Here is a 23,777-nt window from a genome sequence, read left to right as displayed (position 1 = left end):
AAGCCTCCGTTTACCCTTCTATACCCAGACGAGGAGTTGTTTACTGTTCCTCTTAAAACCTTTGGGTGCACCTGTTTTGTTCAGCCTTTGCTCATTTAGGTATTCGGGCCTCAGCTTATCATGCTTCAGCTCCAGGTAACACTGAACATTGTTGGGTAATAGACTCAAGTGCATCTGACCATATGACTGGCTTGCCATTAGACCTGTTCATGGGCCGGGCCGGGCCGGGCTCAGGCCGGGCTTTTACTCTTCATTAATGGAAATATGTTAGGCCCGACCCGAGCCCGGCCCTGATAAAAAGCCCGAAGCCCGAGACCGAGCTCGAAGCCCGACCTAATAAAAAAAATTAGAATTTTTCCCTATTCAATAATCAATATAAATCAGAATTTATTTACATTAAAAAAAGAGTATAAATTCTGAATTCAATAATCAATATAAATCAGAATTTATTTACATTAAAAAAGAATATAAATTCAATATAAATTCTGAATTCAATAATCAATATAAATCAGAATTTATTTACATTAAAAAAAGAATATAAAGAAGGGAAAGAGGATGTGGAGAAGAAGGATTCGGCTAGAAAAAAGAAGGGAAAGAGGCAAAGAGATGAAAAAAAGAGGGGTATTTGACTAGGGTTTTTAGGTTTAATTATAGTTCGGGCCGGGCTATTTTGGCAAATCCCGAGCCCGGCTCGAATTTATTGCGGGCCGGGCTTTTTGGCCCGAGGTTAAGCCCGCGGGCCCATATACCTGTTCAAGCCCGTCCAGGGGCCGGGCCGATCCGTCAGGCCACCCGGCCCATGAACAGGTCTACTTGCCATCACTGTTCACTACCTATCACTTATCTTCTAGCAGAGATAAAGTGTCAATTGCTGATGGTTCCCTTGTTCCCATTTCTGGCAAGGGAGACGTCACATTGTCTAATACTATTTCTTTATCTTCAGTTCTGCAAGTCCTAAGCTTAATACTAACTTGCTTTCAGTCAGTAGCATTACAAAACATCAGAATTGTTCAGTAACTTTTTTCCTTGACCGATGTGTTTTTCAGGACTTGGAGACAAGGAAGGTGATTGGGACTGGTCATGAGACGAATGGGATCTATCTACTTGGAGAGAGTTCTCATTGGGAAGATAGTGAAGATAGAAAGTCTTTTGTTTCTCAGTCTGTTAGTCAGGTTATGCTTTGGCATAATCAGTGGGGTCATTTATCCTTTCGGTCTTTGAAGAGTTTGTTTCCAAATTTATTTGAGTCTGCTCAGATGTCCAATTTGAGATGTGAGAGTTGTGAGCTTGCAAAGCATTGTAGAACATCTTATTCATTGAGTAATAAAAGAGGTAGTAATTCTTTTGATATTGTGCATACCGATGTTTGGGGCCCATATCACATCACTGCTATGGGGGGATACAAATATTTCTTGTTGTTTGTTGATGACTATACCGGTTTTTCTTGAGTTTACCTTATACGTTTTCGATATGAGGTTCCTACTTTGACCCAGATCTTTCATCAGATGATTTTAACCAAGTTTGGGGTTGTTAAGATGTGTCGAATAGGGGTAGTTTAGTCTTCTTCTGTTTATTAAGTAACTTGCTTATGTGGCAGTGTTATTAGAGTTACTCTGCCCCACACTTAAGTAAGGGAATTTCTGTCTTTGTAAACATTATTAGAATCTAATATAGATTAAGGGGGTCGACTGGATGGGTTAACCATTAGATTTTTGACTGACCCTTCTTCTCTTCTTCTCTTCTTCTCTTCTTCTTCTTCTTCTTCTTCTTCTTCTTCTTCTTCTCCTCTTCCTGTTCGGACTACTGTAGTAGCAGTCGAAACATGGTATCAGAGCCATGCTCCTGATTTACGTCAGTTGGTAAAGCACCTCAGCATTGTTCATGACTCTTCACCTTCATTTCTGGTCAGTCAATGGAGAGAACTGGTTCGCCCTAGGTCAAAAACATTACAGCTTGTCTCTCTGCTGCACATAAACTTCTTCAACAAGGAAAGTGACTTCAGCAGTGAATGGTTGATTGATATTCTCAAAGGAAAGTCGGTTCTCTCTTCTTCTAGTGTTACTTATATTTCTGGGTAGAAACCCTACAAGAAGCTGTTAGTATTGATTAGAACCTAGAGAACTAGGTTCATTGTTGCCCTAGGAAGGGTTGTGTGTGTAGTAGCCAAATGGTGTAGGGCTGCTGTAAGTTGTTGAATGGGGTAGGGCTGTTGTAAGTTGTTAAGTGGTGTTAGGGCTGCTGTAAGTGGCCAAGTGGTGTAAGGTAGAATGCAGTGACCTTAACGAGCTCCTTGTGGTTGTGTAATGCCCTCTTAAGTGTGTTAAACAAGTCTGAACTGGGTGCAGTAGATTTGACTGTGTTGTGGTGCTTGTGATGCACAATTTGTTTTGAGTGGTTGTAAGAGGGCCTACTTGTGATTAGTGAATGGTAAAATGATGCTTATGTGGGACGTAAGTGTGTGAAGTCAGCAGTAGTGTGAATAAGAACAAGTGTGTACTTCCACTGTTGTGTTTAGAGGCTGCAATAGGTGCTGAAATATCAAACTGTGAACAACATCAATCAGCTTGTAGTTGAGAAGTAAAGTTAGAGGCAACTGTGAAAGAGTACAATGGCAGCAATAGGAGATGGCTACAATGATCAGAAACCTAGTGTAGTAATTTCCTCCGACTACCTAGGGGTACAAATGACCTCAATTAAGTTAAATGGGGAGAACTATGTTCCATGGGCTAAATCAATGGAAGTTTTTCTCAAGGCAAAGAAGAAAGTAAAGCATGTAAGAGATGAGAAGCCACCGGTTGACTCTCCAGGGTTTGATGATTGGGAACAAGAAGATGCTCAAATCATGACTTGGCTGTGGAATAGTATGGAGTCCAAAATCAGTGCCAATTTCATGTTTCTTGATACGGCTAAGGATATATGGGAGCATGATAAGAAGCTATATTCTGGACAAGATAACACAACAAGAGTATATCAACTGTATCAGGAGTACTTTGATTTACAACAGGAACCAAAACACTAGAAGAGTACTATGCCTGCATGAAGAATATAAGGAATGAACTCAATGTCTATCATCCCCTTACTCCAGATATTCAAGTTCAGCAACAGCAAAGGGAGCAGCTAGATGTTACAAGATTTTTAGTGGGGCTGAAGTCGGAATATGAACCAGTTAGAGCAAAAAATATTGGAGGGCTCTACTCTCCCTACACTTTAGGAAGTATTCTCAAGACTTCGTAGAATTTCTTTGGGACAGACAGAGAACCCCACACAGTCTGATAGATCAGCACTTGTGACAGCTAGAGGTGGTGGACATAGTACAAGAGGGGGAGGTCATCTCAGAGGGGGCCGTGGCAATTCCATGATTGGTCGAGGTGGCCGTGACTCAGGGGGAGGCCGTGGCAGAGGAAAAAATAACTCTACAAGGAAGTGTACTCATTGTGGTAGGGAAGGACACACAGTGAATTTCTGTTATGACCTACATGGCCCTCCCTCTAAATGGGCTAATCATGCTGTAGCAGGTGAAGTTGCTATTAGTGATAGTAAACTGGCAAACCGAACACCTCCAACATCTACATCTACTTCTGGGAGGGAGATGGTGAGTGTTCCGCGTGATGAGTATGAACGGTTCCTTCAAACTACTTCACAGCATACCACTGCCACATATGCCCAATTAGGTATTGCTTGCATGTCATCTAAAACTCCTTCCCGGATTATTGACTCTGGAGTCTCAAATCATATGACCGGGACTCCAGGTGTGTTCTCTTCTCTTTCTGAAACCTCCACATCACAAACTGTTACACTTGCCAATGGGTCCTCATCTCCCATCTGTGGTGTTGGTAATGTTGACATGGCTTCTGTCCCCTTATCATCTGTTTTATATGTACCTAAGTTTCCATTCAATCTTATGTCTGTTAGTAAAATAACCAAAGCTCTTAACTGTTCTGTTACCTTCTTTCCTTCCACTTGTGTTTTTCAAGATCTCAAGACGGGGAAGAAGATTGGTGGGAGGCATGAAGCTGGTGGATTATATTACCTTGACGGTGGTGGATCTTCAATTGCACTTCAGACTTCCCTTACTCCTCTACAATGGCATTGTCGACTGGGACATCCATCTCTCAAGGTTCTCAAGATGTTGGTTCCATCATTGAGTCAGTTGTCAGTTTTACAATGTGAGTCATGTCAGTTTGGTAAACACCGTCGTGTGTCCTTCAGTCCAAGAGTTGAGAGTCGTATGTTGAGTCATTTTTCTTTGGTTCATTCAGATGTTTGGGGTTCAATCAAAATAGAGTCTTATAATGGGTACAAGTATTTTGTCTCCTTTATTGATGATTGTTCAAGAATGACATGGATTTACTTAATGAAAGAAAGAAGTGAATTATTTTCCATTTTTCAAAAACTCCATACTGAAATACGCACACAATTTGGTGTTCCAATCAAAGTTCTCTGTTCAGATAATGGTCGTGAATACTTTCTTACTTCATTTCAACAGTATTTAGAACAGCATGGCATTATTCATCAGACCTCATGTGCTTTCTCCCCTCAACAAAATGGGGTGGCTGAACGGAAGAATCGTCATCTTCTTGAAATTGGTCGGTCTATGCTTCACCACATGAATGTTCCTAAACAGTTTTGGAGTGATGTTGTATTCACTGCATGTTTTCTCATTAATCGGATGCCCTCTTTTATTCTTCATGGTCGGTCCCCCTTCTCCATCTTGTTTCCCACTTTATCTCCGTTTCCATTAACTCCTCGTGTCTTTGGTTGTGTGTGCTTTGTTCATAATCTGAGTCCTGGAATAGACAAGCTAGATGCACGCTCAATTAAATGTGTCTTCCTTGGCTACTCTCGGACTCAAAAAGGGTACAAGTGTTATAATCCCATTGCCCGAAAGTGCTATGTCTGCCCTGATGTCACCTTTTTTGAGTCTGTCCCCTTCTTCTCCAGTCATGAAGCACCCTTGTCCTCACCCTTACCTCCTCTTCCTCTTCTTGTCTGTGATTCAGTTCCAGAGGCTGTTGTTGGAGTAGACTCATCTCCTCATCCAGTGCAGGTCACCACTAAACGACCACCGATCCGACAAGTGTATACACGTCGAACGACACCGGCCCCTCCTCCTGCTTCTACCTCACCTGCGGATCCTCTCATGGCTCCTATTGCTGAACCTTCAGACCTTGACCTACCCATTGCCTTACGGAAAGGTAAACGTAGTTCTACACTCCATCCCATTTCCAATTTTGTTTCATTATCTCATCTTTCTACCTCACATCGCCAGTTTGTTTCACTTTTGTCTTCTATTTCCATACCTAACAATGTTCAAGAAGCTCTTAGTTCACCTAGATGGCGGCGGGCAATGGAGGAGGAACTTTCTACTCTTCAACATACTCAAACGTGGGAACTTACTACTCTTCCACCTGGTAAGCATGTTGTGGGCTGTAAATGGGTGTATACTGTGAAATACTTGCCAGATGGTAGTGTGGAGCGTCTGAAGGCCAGACTTGTTGCTAAAGGTTACTCACAGTTGTATGGTGTGGACTACATGGAGACATTCTCTCCGGTGGCTAAAATTGGTTCCGTTCGTATCCTAATTTCCTTGGCAGTTATGTATGATTGGCCTCTCCTTCAACTTGACATAAGGAATGCCTTCCTCCATGGTGATCTAGTGGAGGAGGTATATATGGAGCAACCACATGGATTTGTTGCTCAGGGAGAGGGTGGTAAGGTGTGCAAGCTGAAAAAGCAATTTATGGGTTGAAGCAATCTCCACGTGCTTGGTTTGGGAAGTTCAGCGAAGTGGTGAGGAGTTTTGGAATGAAGCAATGCCAGGTTGATCACTCAGTGTTTAGCTATGACTCAGAAGCTGGGAAGATTTTATTAGTGATCTATGTGGATGTCACTGGTAGTGATAAATTGGGGATTGGCAAACTAAAGGTATTTCTGCAAAATCATTTTCAAACAAAGGACCTTGGAACATTAAAGTTCTTGGGAATAGAGGTTGCCAGGTCAAAACAAGGTGTGAATCTGTGCCAAAGGAAATATGTCCTTGATCTATTGGAAGAAACAGGACTGTTAGGTGCAAAACCGGCTAAGACCCCTATGGAACCAAATGTTAAGTTGAGTAGTGATACAGGAGAAGTATTTGAAGATCCTGGAAGGTATAGACGACTAGTGGGAAAGCTGAACTATCTGACTATCACGAGACCCGACATCTCCTTTGCAGTCAGTGTGGTGAGCCAATTCATGCAGAACCCTCGTATACCTCACTGGGATGCAGTCCTTAGAATTGTGAGGTATCTGAAAGGAGCTCCAGGTTGTGGGCTATTGTATAAACCAGGAGGAAAACTTAAAGTAGTTGGGTATACAGATGCAGACTGGGTAGGCTCAGTGAGTGACAGAAGATCTACTACAAGCTATTGCACATTTCTGGGAGGAAATCTTGTGACATGGAAGAGTAAAAAGCAGACGGTTGTGGCCAGAAGCAGTGCTGAAGCCAAATATAGGGTCATGGCTCACACTACCTGTGAATTAGTGTGGCAGAGGAATCTCCTACAAGAAATTGGGTTTCACATGGATAAACCTATGAGATTGTACTTTGACAACCAAGCTGCACTCCAAATCTCATCCAATCCTGTCTTTCATGAGAGAACAAAGCACATAGAGGTTGATTGCCACTTTGTGAGAGAGAAGGTTCTTGCTGGAGAGATAAATACAGAACATGTGGGCTCCAATGACCAGTAGGCAGATTTGTTTACAAAAGCTCTAAGCTTAGGGAAAGTGAACTATCTATGTAACAAGCTGGGATTATATGACATATATTCTCCGGCTTGAGGGGGAGTGTTAAGATGTGCCGAATAGGGGTAGTTTAGTCTTCTTTTGTTTATTAAGTAACTTGCTTATGTGGCAGTGTTATTAGAGTTACTCTGCCCCACACTTAAGTAAGGGCATTTCTGTCTTTGTAAACATTATTAGAATCTAATATAGATTAAGGGGGTCGACTGGATGGTTAACAGACCCTTCTTCTTCTTCTTCTTCTTCTTCTTCTTCTCCTCTTCCTGTTCGGACTACTGTAGCAGTAGTCGAAACAAGGGTCAAAATCAAAATCTTCACATCCGATAATGCGAAAGAATACTTTACCAACTCATTAGCATCTTATTTGCTTGATCATGGGATTATTCACCAGAGTACTTGTCCTTATACACCACAGCAGAATGGGGTTGTTGAGTGTAAGAATAGGCACATATTGGAGGTGGCTAGAAGCATTATGTTTACCTCCAATGTGCCTATCCGTTTCCGAGGATATGCTATTCTTACAGCAGTGTATCTCATTAATCGAGTTCCTTCACGAGTTCTTGACATGAAGCCTCCATTTACCCTTCTATACCCCAATAAAGAACTGTTTATTGTTCCCCTTAAAACCTTTGGTTGCACTTTGCTTAGATTCTTGGACCTCATCGTTCCAAATTTGATCCAAAGGCGTCCAAATGTATTTTTCTCGGTTATGCACAAACTCAAAAGGGTTATTGCTGCTATGAACAAAGAAAATACCCGACCAGCAACTGCATGATTTGCCCATGTAGAAGGTGGGCCATGGAGATCTTAACAAAAATTCACTGAATGTCCTTCCCTGCCACAGTGGATACACTTCCTAGTAGAGGTACCTTTTCCTTTACCACGGCCTCCCCCTGAGTCTCGACCACCACCACAACCAAATATGGAACCACCACAACCTCCTCGAGATCCATGTCCTCCCCCTCTATTACTACCTCCACCTCCTCTAGCTGCCATAAATGCTAATCTGTCAGATGGTGTGGTACTCTTTGTAGAACCCAAGGAGATCTTGCGAAGCCTTGCAAATACTTCCTCAAGGGTAGGAAGAGTAGAGCTTCCCAAAATTTGGGCTCTAACTGGTTCGTGCTCTGATTTCAGCCCCACTAAGAACCTAGTGACATCCAGTTGCTCCCTTTGTTGTTGTTGAACCTTAACATCTGTAGTTAGGGGATGATAGACATTTAGTTCATTTCTGATGTTTTTCATGCTGACATAATACTCTTCTAGGGTTTTACTCTCTTGTTATAGATCAAAATACTCCAGATAGAGCTGATATACCCTCGTAGTGTTATCCTGCCTAGAATAAAGCTTCTTGGTATGTTCCCATATGTCCTTAGTTGTATCTAAGAACATAAAGTTGGCACTTATTTTAGGTTCCATACTATTCCATAACCATGTCATGATTTGGGCATCTTCTTGTTCCCAGTTATCAAACCCTGAAGAGCCAGCTGATGGTTTATCTTCCTTCACATGCTTCGCTTTCCGCTTTGCCTTGAGAAAAACTTCCACTGACTTCACCCATGGTACATAATTCTCACCATTAAGTTTAATTGAAGTCATCTGCACACCTAGATAGTTAAAGGGAATCACCACACTAGGTTTCTAATCACTATGACCATTTCCAGTTGCTGCCATGATGCCCTCCCAATGCTACTTCTAATCTGAATTCCTAGTCGCCAACTGAGTATTGTTGTCCAGAGTTTGATGTTTCAAACATTGCAGCAGTCCCCTAACACAGATGATAGGCTCACAACCAGTCACAATCAATCACCACTGTTCACAACTAGTCACAATCAATCAGTCCCCAAACACACAAATGTCCTAGACACTACAGCAGTCCCCAAACACAGTTGAGAGGTACACAAACTTTTGTTCTTGTTCACACCACTACTGATTTCACAAAACCATAAATCACACTAACATTAACTCAGCAACTCACTAACAACATACAAGCCCTCTTGAAGCTGCTCAATAGAGGTTGAGCATCACAAGCACCACCACACAACCATAGCTGTCACACATGGTACAGATCTGTCTGACCTTTTCAGAGGGCACTACAAGTCCAAAAAAAAAACATCAACACTACCACTGCAGTAACCTGTCATTCAATTCAGGTCACTTGTCACCAACAAAGGCTTCAAAACAAACTACAGACCCACACAAAAAGGGTCAAACATAACCTTACACCATTTGGCCACTATAAACACAGCCTGCTCTTGGACCTTTTTCCCAAGAACCAAGGCTACAAACAACCTAGTTCTCAAGGTTCTGATCAGTCCAAGCAGACTTTGAAGGCTTTCAACCCAAAAATACCAACACAAGAAAAAAGGTAACCAACCTCTAATGGAGAGTTTCAATCGACCATCCACTTACTTCTGGAGTTGTTTTTTCTTGAAAAACAGTCAAGTTCTGAGCAGAGGAAGGACTGAAGTGTTCTCAGACCTAGGTCGAATCTGTGTTCTCCATTTTCAGCCCAGAAAGAAGAAGAGGTTACGACCAAAGAGGAGCAAGGGAGGAGATTTAGAGAGAAACGTCTTGCTCTGATACCATGTTTGTCCCTATCCACTCAGAGAGCCCAAATCCAAATAGAGATTTAGATCTGGAAACTCCTAATTAGATTAGGAGGGCCGATCTTTATCTGCAGATAAGATAAGGGATTATCCTTATCTCTTAATGAGAGTCCAGATCCAAATACAAGATTTGGATTAGGAAACTCCTAATGGGATTAGGAGAACCTCTCTTTAAGGCTATAAATATAGGAGAAGGGAGAACCCCAGATCATCCTTCAGTCTTACTGATTCAAGAGAGAAGACAGCATACAGTAGGACTGACGCCATCTTTTGCTCTTGCCTTCTCCTGCTATTGCCGCCATTACCAGTTTGATCTCCACCTATAGGAGCGATCAAGAAAGGGTTCTTGATATCACCTTTTGGCAGAAAAGGTGATCTGAAGTCGTGCTCACTCGCCCTCCATCGAATTCTTGCTGAAGAATTCGGTTCTTGCTGAAGAACCACCTTGCTGATTCTACTCCACCCTACGCTGTGTCATCTTCAGTGGGAGCAGTCTTTGGTATTCTCCTTGGGCGTGAACACCTTCGTTGGGGGTTACTAATACTCCGTATCAGGTATATCCCTCTCCTACCTTTTGGTTTCAGATCTGGTTCGGTTTGGGTTCAAGATTGATCCTTGAAAATGCAGTTTTCTAAAATAGGGAATGCGATTCCCACATGGGAGAGAGAAATTTTTGAAATTTCACCCAACCTTCCTGCAGGGTTCGGCCATCCATATGATGGATCTCTCATCCCTTCAGTGGTATCAAAGCCAGGTTCAAATCTTGAACCGAAATTGGCCAAATCTGAAACTGCGCAAATGGGCAGAAGGCGTTCTACCCGATTTGCGCAAATTGTTGATTTTCTGGGAAATCGGTTCCTAGATTAAGGGCAATTGATCTGAAATTAAATATTTTTAAATCTGATTTATATTTAGAATTGTTCTTTATATTTATCTTGATTTATGGGTTGTTCGTATAGTGGAGATCGAAGTCTTGATTGGCACAAGAAAATTGCGCACCTGCTATTCTATTCATTCTTGTCTGTAATTATTTTTTTAATTTTTTAGACAGAATGTAGAGGAATTCTTTTTCATATAATATTAATAGAAAATTAGGGTTTTCTATTTTATTTCATTCAAATTCGAAGCAGATCGCGCAGAAGGAAGGAATTTCGCAGATTAGGGTTCAGCTATCTACGATTTGCAGTTTGAGAAACTGCGAACTAACCTCTGTTTTGCAGGTAGCAGATATACAAACAGCCCTTGTACTGATTCTTGAATGTCTTTTATCAGTAACTTAATTTTAGATCATAATCTTGAATTAAAAATCAAACCCTAAACCCATTCGAACCAAATTGGACCAAACTGGTTGGACCGAATCTGTGGTTCGATGGGGGCTGTTCTCAGCCGTAATTTTTCATTCTTGGGTCCAGGAGTTGATGGTTAATTGCAAGTTGTAATTCGACCCACACCTGTAAAACCCAGTTTTAATGTGTTAAAACTGCTTTAGCCCATTAACTGCATAAAAGCTATATGGGTCGAACTGCTCTTTGCAATTCAGCCCATATACCTAAATAATATTAATCAGTAATATTATGGATAACTATGGGTTTTATAGATATTAATTGATTGGATCAATTCGGTTTTTCATGCATGTGATGTATGGATGTGTGATGTGCAACGTTCATGGGCCATAAGTACTTGGCCCATGCTGATACGATAGTGGCTCTTACGCACACCATGGCTGAATGCACATCATTGCCATGGTGTCCTTAAGATCATTGGACGATCTCCCTTCGTGGAGGGCCCCACACCAACTTCCTCTTCAAGAGGAACCGTGCGGAACCCTAGCCGTTTAGGGCCCACCTAAATCTGGCTTTATGAAAGTCAGTGGGAGCCACTTTGGTTTGACCTAAATTAAACTAGGGCGTAATTTTTGTTCCCTCCGCTGAAATATGAGTGCATGTGATAGGGAGATTCATATGATGAACTCTCTAAAGGCCTTCCATCATTAGCATGAAGATGGGTCCTTCAGTAATGAGGAAACGCATCATAAAATTGGGCTATCCATTTGCTGTTGGATCTGTTGGAATGTTTCATAAGATGATAGGGGCGTCATAGACCGATGTGGGAGGGGCCTATCCTAAAATGGAACTCTCTCACGGTACCTTGGCGTTCACGAATATGATGGGTGAGCACTCATTGGACAGAAAGGTTTTACCTAAAATGGCAATGAACCTTGTCTGACAGAGGCCAAAGGGAAAGCTCATAAGATGAGTGGATATGATCCTTTACAGAAAGGTGGTGGGGTTATGCAGCTGAAACAGTTGGCTCCATGCACCCTATGTGATTTCCCACATTTCCAGAGACATAATTCGTAGTCTCCGTCACTGAGATGGGAGGGAAATCTCGGAGATCAATAAATGGAAATGGAACATAGATTAAAAGCCATATCTATGTAGATAACATGAATCAAATAAGGTTGTGGACTAATATTTGCTTTTTATCAAAAATGGCAAACGGACAATTCGCAAAATTGTTGGATGACAACAAACTTAAGGGCCCAAACTATGTTGACTGGTACCGTAACCTTATGTTGGTCCTGACATCAGAAAAGTTGGACAAAGTAGCTAAAAAGCCTGCCCCGGAGTGTCCGGGTGATAGGGCTTCTGAGGCCCGTAAGAGGGACTACCAAGAATGGGAAGAGAAAAATTCCCTTGCCCGCTGCTACATCATAGCATCCTTAGACAATCTGATACAGTGACAGTTCGATTAAATCGAATTGTCCAAGGAATCGTTCCACTCGATAGAAGGTCTTGAAACAGTTCATGACCGCGCAGATGTCCAAGAACCAACAAGTTCATGACCATTGTCTTAAGATGATGGGATACATCAATGAACTTGAAGCTCTTGGATCCGGGCTTGACCATGTCAGTAAGGTGGATGCTATCCTAAATTCTTTGCTTCCTTCCTTCAATCAGTTCATCATGAACTATAATATAAATAAGCTAAATGTTAGCATCTAGGAACTCAGCAATATGTTGTAGAGGGTCGAGGAAATGATCAAGAAGGATGAGCCCATTGCCATGCTTGTTGAAGCTAGTAAATTGGGTAAGAAGAATAGGAAGGCAAAGAAAAAGCCTCAGAAGAAAGCTACTAAGTCCAAAAGGCAAAGGAAAGACAAAGCATCAGATGCTTGTCACTTCTGCAAGCAGGCCGGCCACTGGAAGAGGAACTGTCCTCAATATCTGGAGTCCAAGAAACAAGGTAATTTCGAATCCTTTGTCATAGAAACCAATTTGTTGGTAACTTCTGCTTCCTAGTGTATTGACTCCGGGACTTCGACTCATGCGTGTAACTCACTGCAGGGGTTCAGGACAAGCAGAAGATTGAGTGACGGAGAGGTGACTCTTTACTTGGGGACTTCTGCAAGTGTTGCAGCTACAGCCATAGGAACTGTAGAGTTAATTTTCAGAGAAGGAATCATTGTACTGAAAGATTGTCTTTATGTACAGAATTTGAGATGAAATTTGATTTCTATTTCAAAACTGTGTGCGGATGGATATTCTGTTCTCTTTAGTAATAAGATTACTATCAAAAGAAATAACAAATTCCTCGCATACGGAGAACTTGAGAATGGTCTCTATGTTCTTCATAATTCTCTAAAAACTAACATAACCGAAACTACGTCGGATGATATCCCCAAGAAAAGAACCCGTGATATAGTCAATCCCACATGCCTGTGGCATTACCGACTTGGCCATATTAACATAGATCGTATCACAAGGTTGGTAAATGATGGTCCTTTGGATTTTCTAACTGTAGAAGATCTTCCAACCTGTGAACCTTGCCTTCAGGGTAAGATGACGAAACGGCCATTTAACGGTAAGCCTGAAAGATGTACAGGCACGCTTGACCTTATACATACTGATGTATGTGGTCCCAGGAGTATTAGGACACATAACCAACACGTTTATTTCATAACATTTACCGATGATTACTCACGGTATGGTTATGTGTACCTAATGAGACACAAGTCTGAATCCTTAGAAAAGTTCAAAGAGTTCAGACAAGAGGTCGAGAAGCAGTTAGGGAGAGAAATTAAGACCCTTCGATCGGATAAAGGTGGCGAGTATCTCTTTGACGAATTCAGGGACTACTTAAAGGACAATGGGATAGTATCACAACTAGCTCCTCCTGCTACACCACAGCTAAACGGTGTGTCAGAGAGGAGGAACCGAACTTTATTGGATATGGTCCGATCACTTCTCATACACTCAGAGTTACCCACATCCTTTTGGGGTTACGCATTAGAAACTGCGATATACGTGCTGGATCGGGTTCCAACCAAATCAATTCCGAAGACTCCCTATGAGCTTTGGACCGGTAAGAAACCAAGTGTAAGACACTTGAAGATTTGGGGTTGTCCGACACATGTTAAAAGAACGAGTGCGGACAAATTGGAATCCAAGACCAGTCGTTGCCTATTCGTAGGCTACCCCAAAGGCTCTATGGGTTACCTATTCTATGACCCAGGAGAACAGAAAGTGTTTTGTAGTCAAAATAACCATTTCTTGGAAGATGATTACATCTTGAACAATCATCGCCAAGAAGTTGTTCTTGATGATGAGAGCTCAAGGGTAGTGGGAGATGTCCCACAAGCTCTAGGTAATGGCCAACCTAGAAGATCTACCCGGGTTTCCAGGCCTCCAGTTCGTTTCGGCTACGACCAGGATAGTTACTTGGTGGAAGCCATGACCAGTGAGGAGGATCCCGTGACTTATACAGAAGCTATGTTGGACATAGATTCCTTGAAGTGGGTAGATGCCATGAGAGTTGAGATGGACTCAATGGAGACCAATGGAGTCTAGACTCTGGTAGATCCGCCCCCTGGGGTAAAAGCAATTGGTTGCAAATGGATCTATAAGAGGAAGAAGGGCCCCGATGGTAAGGTTGAGACCTACAAGGCTCGTCTTGTGGCGAAAGGGTACACTCAAAAAGAAGGAATCGATTATGAGGAAACCTTTTAGTCGTGGCCATGCTTAAATTCATTAGGATCCTGCTAGCTGTAGCAGCGTACCATGATTACGAGATATCTATATGCAATAATCACAAGGTTTTATAGTTGCGTGTCAGGAACACATGGTATGTAAATTAAACCGATCCATATATGGTCTTAAGCAAGCTTCTAGGAGTTTGAACATCCGGTTTGACTCCACCGTCAAAAGGTTTGACTTTGAGCAAAATCCAAATGAGCCCTGTGTTTACAGGAAATCTAGTGAGGATAAGGTTATGTTCCTGGTTCTATATGTAGATGACATTCTACTCATTGGGAATGATGTAGGAATGTTGACTACAGTGAAAGTATGGCTTTCACAGCAATTCTCCATGAAAGATCTTGGAGAAGCCTCCTACATACTAGGTCTTCGGCTCTATAGAGATAGATCGAAGAGGATAATAGGATTCTCCCAATCTGCTTACATTGACAAGATAGTCAAGAGATACAGCATGGAGAACTCCAAGAAAGGAAATGTTCCTTTCAGGCATGGAGTCACTCTCTCCAAGGGAATGTCTCCCAAGACTCCCGAAGAGATTGAGGGCATGAAGGACGTTCCCTATGCCTCAGCCATAGGGAGCATCATGTATGCCATATTGTGCACTCGTCCTGACATCGCTCAAGCAGTGAGTGTGGTAAGCAGATTCCAGTCAAACCCAGGACAAGAGCATTGAACTGCCGTAAAAAACATACTAAAATACCTTCGAAGGACAAAAGAGTTTTGTTTGGTATTCGATGGTAGTTCACTACAAATCCAGGGGTAATACTGATGCCGATTTCCAGTCAGATCCAGATGATAGAAAGTCTACATCTACTAGGAGAAGAGCAAAAGAAGAAGAGTGAATTCGGCCAGGCCTTGTAACAGAGGCTGGGCTGAACCCATGTCGCTGATGTGTAGATCAATGTTTGGGTCCCACGCCATACAAGGACATCCAAATGGGCAGCAGTTTGGAGGATAAGTGAGCACATAGACTTAAAGGGCCTAAAGCCCAATTCGAACTGGCTTAACTAGATTAAGGGGCGGTTCTGGAATTTAGATCAGCAGATAGGATAAGGGATTGTCCCAATCCAGTCAGAGAGTCCAAATCCAAATAGAGATTTAGATCTGGAAACTCCTAATTAGATTAGGAGGGCTGATCTTTATCTGTAGATAAGATAAGGGATTATCCTTATCTCTTAAAGAGAGTCCAGATCCAAATACAAGATTTGGATTAGGAAACTCCTAATGGGATTAGGAGAACCTCTCTTTAAGGCTATAAATAGAGGAGAAGGGAGAACCCCAGATCATCCTTCAGTCTTACTAATTCAAGAGAGAAGACAACAAATAGTAGGACTGACGCCATCTTTTACTCTTGCCTTCTCCTGCTATTGCCGCCATTACCAGTTCGATCTCCACCTGTAGGGGCGATCAAGAAAGGGTTCTTGATATCACCTTTTGGCAGAAAAGGTGATCTGAAGTCGTGCTCACTCGCCCTCCATCGAATTCGGTTCTTGCTGAAGAACCACCCTGATGATTCTGCTCCACCTTACGCTGTGTCATCTTCAGTGGGAGCAGTCTTTGGTGTTCTCCTTGGGCGTGAACACCTTCATTGGGGGTTACTACTACTCCGTATCAGGTATACCCCTCTCCTACCTTTTGGTTTCAAATCTGGTTCGGTTTGGGTTCAAGATTGATCCTTGAAAATGCAGTTTTCTAAAATAGGGAATGCGATTCCCACATGGGAGAGAGAGAAATTTTTGAAATTTCGCCCAACCTTCCTGCAGGGTTTGGCCATCCATATGATGGATCTCTCATCCCTTCAATTAGAACTGCCACATAAGCACATAACTTAAAGTGGCTGGAAAAGACTAATCTACCCCTCCTTTGGCTAACTCTAACACCATCAATTTCCTAAAAGTCTCTGCATCATTAGTACTCTCCCAAACAACTGTCTCCATAACATTAATTTCTTGCCATAGTGATTTCAGCATGTAGTAGATCGCTACACTCTTCTCCCCCTGTCTCAGATTTTTCACATCACTCTTCAGCTTATAGACTTTTGCCACATTCAACTTCTGTGAATATGTTTCCATAACACTGTCCCAAATTTCCTTTGCCGAAGATATCCAGAGATAATGCTGATATATGGGGCTGCATAGAATTAACCAACCATCCGATTACTGTGTAGTTCTCCTACATCCATTTCTCATATGCCAGGTCTGTCTTTACGGGTTTCACCTTACTGCCTATGAGATATCCTAGTTTACCTCTACTGCAGACATGAATCCGACTGTGCCCAGGCTAGATAATTGGTGCCATCTAGTTTGATTGTGGTCACTCCAATCAAAAGGGAATCTACCAAGCCAACCCCGGATACCAGCATCTACTTCGATACACTTCTAGATTTCTCCATTGATCAAACGAGAAAAAAAAAAAAAAACAGTTTTTCAATCTATATAAACTTAATTGAGGTCAATACAATACTTGGAGACTTGAAAACTAGGGTTTCACTACACCCAGCTGTCGGGGAGGAAGAAAGAATAAGTAGTCGCTCCTACTAGAGCTTCCAAACCACCTACAAGTCTAGGGATCAAAATACATCTCCCAAGTCCTGAGCGCCACATCCAAATCTTCTCCTTGACCTGTACCAACTTGGCAAAATATTCTCTGATCTATCAGGAACTTATCTTTCCGTACACTCTCGTAATCGAAGGGTGTATGGGAAAAACGAAAAAAGAAAAGAGAAGGGGAAAACCTGCTCTGATACCAAGAAGTAAATCTGACTTCTAAATCTGATATAAAACTTGATTAAAGTAAGAAAAGAATGAGAAAGGAAGAAGAAAACAGCAGAATAGAAGGGGATGGAGAAGAAGAAGAGGGTTTGATAAAATCCTCTCTCCCCTCACTAATCTTTTCATTAATCTTCACTAATTAGGTTAATTACAAATCTGCCCTAAAGTGGGTAAGCATGAACTTAAAATAACTTATAAAAAGAAGTTAACAGGCCCATTAACATACAAGATAAATAACCTACTACTTAAACATAAAATAGACACTAGGGCCCATTCGGCCTAGTCTCTCAACACAAAGTACCCTACAAAGACACTATATTTTAACAACAATAAAGTGGAAATATAGATAATATGATAAGGGAAGCCAGATTATTGGAAGATGAGCTGAATGTCACATTTAATTGGACACCAAGAAGTGGTAAGAGTCTATCCAATGCATTGGCTACTAGACCTGTTCATGGGTCGAGCCGGGTCGGGCTTTCACTAGTTATTAACAGAATTTGATAAAGCCCGAGCCCAGCACGACCATCGGACCTGTAATTGGGGCCCAAGCCCGGCCCTCATAAAATCCCGAAGCCCGAGCCCGAGCTTGAAGCCCAACCTATTGTTCCCAAATTGCAACCTTTTTCTAAATTGTTCCCAAATTTTCTGAAGTTTTGATTAGGTCTAAAAGATTTTTGAAGTTTTGTTTAAGACCAATGGTGTTGTGGATGCTTTTATTGGGAAGAAATACAGCTGCAAACAGAAGCAGTAATGGGCGCAACTTTCAGTGTTCCTATCCTATCCGTTAGCTAGATACAGTGTCCCTATCCTATCTTATCTGTTAGCAAGATTCAGTGTTCTTATCTTATCTGTTAGCTAGATTCAGTGTTCTTATCTTATCTGTTTCTATCTTAGCTAAATTCAGTGTTCCTATTAATTAGGCAGTAGTATAGATAAAGGTTATTAGGAAGTCTTCCTAAAGTAGGACTCTTATCTTCTTGTAATCTCCTATTTAAAGGAGCAGATGATATTCAATGAAATTATCGAAATTTTCAGTCAAGAAAGAGCAGAGGAGAGTTGGTGATCTCTTTAACAAATCACCATTAAGGCACCAAGATAGGTTCCTCAAGAAAAAGGAGGAACAAGGGAAAACAAGAGGTTTTCCCCATTGACCGACCTGTGACAAGATCCTATTTGCGGGCCCTTAACAAATGGTGTGGTGGACTTGGACTGTTTGGGTGGAGGCGGTGGAAGGGTAACAAGTGTGTGACCGAGTGAGAAGAATAGGAAGTTTGAAGGTTGAAGAAAGAAAGTGTGAAAAGCGATTCGAAATAGAGAGAAAAGGCCAAAAGAGGGAAAAGTTGGGTTAGGGTTTTGGGTTAATAATAAAAATATTTAAATATATATAAAATATATTATTTAATATATATAAATATTTATATATTTTTTATTATATAAAATAATGTCGGGCTGGGATTTTATGATAAATCCCAAGGCCGGCATGAAAAAAAAAAAGTGGGCTTAGTGTTTTGGGCCCGACTTCAGGTCCATGGACCTAAGAGCATGTCCAAGACCGGGCCGGGAGCAGGTCGAGCTGTCGGGCTACCCAACCCATGAACAGGTCTATTGGCTACACAGGGGAAACAAATTGAGTTATTTTGGGGGCAGGTTGGGGAAGAACCTAATGTATCAGTAAAAGGAGGTAGGTAGTGTATACTAGCCTATCAAAATGCTCTAAATTGTATTGGTTATAAATCATTCTTTCAGATATATAATAATAAATTGCTTTCTTATTACCCATTAAAAAATACAAAGAGATAATAATCAAAATAAACACAGTCAAGTACAGTCCATCCAAGTTTCCAACCAGATTCCTTTTTTCTCTTTCTTTTGTGCCTTTACAAATAAACCTGAAGGTAGAGGAGGAGGAAGCTAACAAAGAAATGGCTTAAATTTTTGTAAAGAGAGGGCATAAACAAATGGAAACTGGTTTTTCAAGGGTCTTTCGCCCCACCATAAGTCCTCCTAGAAGAAAACCATATTACCCATAGTAACATCAAATACCGAATATGCTAAAAAGGAGAAAGGGAAGAAACAGCATTCCAAGGAGAAGCATAATTAACTCTGTTAGCCACTCTAGCATCCCAGCCATTTAGCAAGAAAGGATAAATTCCTATGCACCAGATTTCCAAAACCTAAACCACCCTATCTCATAGTCCTTACATGCCACATCTCAACAAACAAGATTATCTCATTTTATCTCCCCAGGTTCCCACAAGAAATCCTTCATTAGCTTCTCTAACCTCTTAGCAGCCACCCCTAGAATCCTAAAGACAGGCATGAAAAGATGAGAAACTTATCTAAAATTGATTTGATCAATGTGATTCTACCTCCTAATCATGTGTAGTTCCTTTCCCATGTTTCTTTGTTATCCATTACCCTACCTACCACTGTCCACTGGGTTCCAAAAACTACTAGCCTTAGGGTTTCTGCTAAAAGGGAGACCCAAGTATCTCAATTACCAAGGTGCTTTAAGACACCCAATAAACTCATTTAAGCCTCCCTCTCTCCCTCCTCTATATTGACCATTGTCATACAGCTCTTGTCTAAATTAATTTTCTGATTTGAAATCTTCTATTGAAAGCTGAAAATTCTATATTTATGTAACTAGGAATTATAGATATGCACATGCATATGACTAAGTCAACAACTTCTCAGCTTACCTCCAACCAGAATCAAGTTCCCTTGTATTTGAACATTGTGGAGAAATTATGGTAATAATTAAAGAGGTCAAGAGAAGATAGATGTAATCAACTTAACCTGCATCCACTCAAGGCAAGCACGGCTAAAGAACAGATATGCCTCCAGTTCATTGTAACAACCTCCATATACAGCAGGACCCTTGAAGAAATGGTTGGATGGTTCAATTAATATCAATGGGATACCCGAAACTACCCCACGATATGCATTAGTAGGGACCCATTGTCCATCGTGATAGGAATTATATGTTGTCATTAACTCCAATCCATTAATTTGCTGCTTCTGAATGCACTCATAGAAAGGAAGCATTATATCCACTTTATGTCCACGCAATAAACAGGCCCGGGCAAGACCAGTTACAACATCTCCAAGCCCACCAACTTTTGCTATTGGTGCCATTTCAGCTGTGGCATGAATTATGTGCATAAGATCAGGATCTTTCTCTGTGTCATCAAAAACTTCTTGGCTAACATCCCATAAAGGAAAATCCTTCTTCCAAAATGGGATTTCATCATTTGGAGAGGGCCAACTAAATTCTTCAAGGCCACAATCAATAGCACTGCTTTCTTTCTCAGTATTTGTCTGCAAAAAAAAAAAAAAAAAAAAAAAAAAAAACACACACACAAAGATGAGCAATAAATACCACAAAAAAATCCACCACCAAAACATTCCCCTTTTTCATGAAAGTAACTAAGTTTAATGGCTAATAACATTGCAAATTTTAGAACAAAATAAAGCAACATGTTATAGAGTTTCATAGGCAAATTTCAGTCACCAAACTATTAATTAAAAATAAAAAATTTAGTCATCAGGCTTGGTTTAGTTTGCTCTACCTGGCACTTATACAAAACATTCAAATTTATTTTTTTGAGGATACCATAACAAGGAAATTTATGCCATATTTTAAGATTGTGCACACTTGGCACCTTCCTCATGCATTGTGTAGATTTTTCAATCAAACAGAAGCTGCTTGAATGAAAAGTAATAATACAGATTCATTCTGACAAAACAATTTCCCAAATCCCAATCCCAATTAATGGATCTATTTTACATGCAATTTGCCCCTATGTTTCTTTAGAAGGCTCATCTTCAGCTAAAACAGCCTTGATGGACAGCATAAGTTACAGAACATTTATAATCTGTGGGATAACAGCCAGCTCACAATTATGATGCTTATAGGTTAATAGTTAAGGAAACATGGTGTATTAGCAATTAATATTCCAATAATCAATGCAAGCCTTGGAGAAGGAAGTACCCCTGTGGAGAGATAAGAATTGGCAGTTGGATGAGGACCAGCAGAACAAGCCACGAGAATCTTGAACCCATTTTGCTTGCGTTTCCAAGTACTCAGAAGCATATGCCTATTATCCACTTCATGGGGGCTTGACAAGCAGGTATAAAGCTTTATAAAGGATTTCTTCTGAACCAAGCAAATAAAAGCATCCACCCTTAACATTGTAGTTAATGTGCCTCAGACAACCTGCAGGGGAAAACAAAAGAAGAAAAAAGAAACGTTAAAAAATAACTTGCAGGAACATACAATGTCCAATAAAAGTGTCCCTGTAACAATCATAGACAACTCAATCATCTAATATGTTCCATCCCAAATAGATTTTCACCCAAAACACCAGTTCAATCAGAAGCAGGTGAGCTATGCTGCTTATGCAAAAAAGCTCGGAAAAACCAGGGTCTCAATGTTGTAATGCATAAGCATATATGAACTACAATGGAAAAGAATTCACCAGGGCAACCACAACCCATACAAAGGCAGCAACAGGAACTCGAATCAGGTCCGACATTGTCATTTTATTTTCTTTATCAGTGGAGAAGAAACATTACAGATACAAGAATAGGGGTAATCAGGAAAAAACTTAAGGTGACATCCAACAACAAATACATCAAGAGGATAAAATAAAATGAGTGCCTCTCACACAGGAAGAGTAGCTCCCTAATACTGTAAAGAGACTAGGCCAAATGGGCCCCAGTATCTATTCTTGTAGTTTGTTTTTATTTATTTGTTGCTAATGGGCCTGTTATTTCTTTTTTTTTTCTAGTTCTCTTTATGTTACTGCTGTAGTTGTTCAAGACTGCCATCAGTCTTGAACACTAGGAGATTTCAGGTTCGAAAAGAAGAGAAAGTGAGGAGGAAAGAGGAGAAAGAGTAGAGAGAGAGCAGTAGAACACAAACTTTGAAAGGAAGGACAGAATCTTAAATAATTCTGCCGCCGCCACTTCTATTAATATTTATAGGTTATGCTAGTTACATGAAAGGACACATCTGCCCTTGGTATTTACATAACACACAATAATATAAAACTGAAAAATAAATAACTAGAATAACAGTAGCTAACCCTAGGATGACTAGGAACATTCTGCCCTACAGACAGAGTGGGACCACAGCTGTGGGGCCCACATCAGTGTTCTCTACACTCCCCCTCAAGTTGGGAGTAAATGTTTATCATTCCCAACTTGGATAGATCCGCCTCGAGCTTCTTTCTTGACACAACTTTAGTGAGGATATCTGCTAGTTGCATACTGGATGTGATGTAAGGGAGGCATACTTCTTGAGATGAGACCCTCTCTCGTACAAAATGTCGGTCAACTTCAATGTGTTTGGTTCTGTCATGCTGCACTGGATTATGTGCTATGTTAATAGCTGCTTGATTATCACAATACAACATCAGGGGCTTCTCATACTCAATACCCAACTCCTCAAGTAGAGATCTTAGCCATAGGATTTCAGCCACTCTGTGAGCCATGGACCTGCATTCTGCTTCAGCACTAGACCGGGAGACAACACTTTGTTTCTTACTTCTCCAGGAGACAAGGTTACCTCCCACAAGGGCACAATATCCTGAGGTAGACCGTTTGTCATCAACACTCCCAGCCCAATCGGCATCCGTATAGACCTCCACCTTCATGTGGTTATTGTTCTTGAACAGTATACCCCTACCCGGGCATCTCTTCAAGTAGGATAAAATTCTTTATGCCGCAAGAAGATGTGTGGTTCTAGGAGAATGCATGTACTGGCTGACAACACTAACACCATAAGTAATATATGGCCAAGTGAGGCAGAGATATAGGAGCTTTCCTACCAATCGCTAGAACATAACCTTGTCTTCAAGAAGCTCCCCACTCTCTGCACTAATCCTGTGGTTCTGTTCAATGGGTGTATCTGCAGGCTTGACACCTAACTTTCCAGTTTCTGCCAACAGGTCTAGGACATATTTTCTCTAAGAGATAAAGATCCCCTGTTTGGATCTAGCAACATCAATACCCAAAAAATACCGGAGTACACCAAGGTCTTTCACCTCAAATTCCTGATGAAGGAGTTGTTTAAGGGACTCAATCTCATGGCTATCATTCCCTGTCACCACAATATCATCAACATATACTGCCAATAGTGTCAAGGAGGACTCTACCCTCTTGATAAATAGAGTATGATCTGACTGAGCCTGTACGAAACCAAACTTCACAAGGGCTAGTCTGAATCTATCGAACCAAGCCCTAGGTGACTACTTCAAACCATACAAAGCCTTGTTGAGCCGGCAGACCTTCTTAGTTTCTGCATCATAGAATCTAGGAGGCAAACGCATGTAAACCTCTTCCTGCATGTCTCCATTCAGAAAAGCATTTTTCACGTCCATTTGGTATAAAGGCCAAGTGTGACTCGCTGCAAGGGATAATAGGACCCGAATGGTAGTCATCTTGGCTACCGGGGCAAAGGTCTCCAAGTAATCTATGCCATAAGTCTGTGTGAACCCTTTTGCAACTAACCGAGCCTTATACCTCTCAATGGAGCCATCTACATTATGCTTCACCGTAAATACCCATCT

At 41.2% G+C, this 23,777-nt stretch overlaps 1 protein-coding gene across 3 annotated transcripts in view; it reads right to left on the bottom strand.

Moving 5' to 3' along the window:
• Positions 1-23,777, bottom strand: part of LOC104612665 (uncharacterized) — a 130,763-nt gene that overhangs the window by 98,046 nt on the left and 8,940 nt on the right. For all 3 annotated transcript variants that reach the window (XR_016079833.1, XM_088893964.1, XM_088893965.1), the window contains exons 2-3: positions 21,197-21,421; positions 20,002-20,523 (exon numbers count right to left, since the gene is read on the bottom strand). Coding sequence is in view for 1 of the 3 variants with exons in the window: in XM_088893964.1 (XP_088750090.1) it covers positions 20,002-20,523; positions 21,197-21,397 (723 nt within the window). In the remaining 2 variants the exon portion in view is untranslated. The remainder of the gene's footprint in view (positions 1-20,001; positions 20,524-21,196; positions 21,422-23,777) is intronic.

This window comes from Nelumbo nucifera, chromosome 8 (assembly GCF_055504915.1).
Source record: "Nelumbo nucifera cultivar China Antique chromosome 8, China Antique-T2T, whole genome shotgun sequence".
NCBI classification, from domain to species: domain Eukaryota; kingdom Viridiplantae; phylum Streptophyta; class Magnoliopsida; order Proteales; family Nelumbonaceae; genus Nelumbo; species Nelumbo nucifera.
Note: the sequence above shows the minus strand (reverse complement) of the source record. Positions and strands in the feature narration are given on the sequence as shown.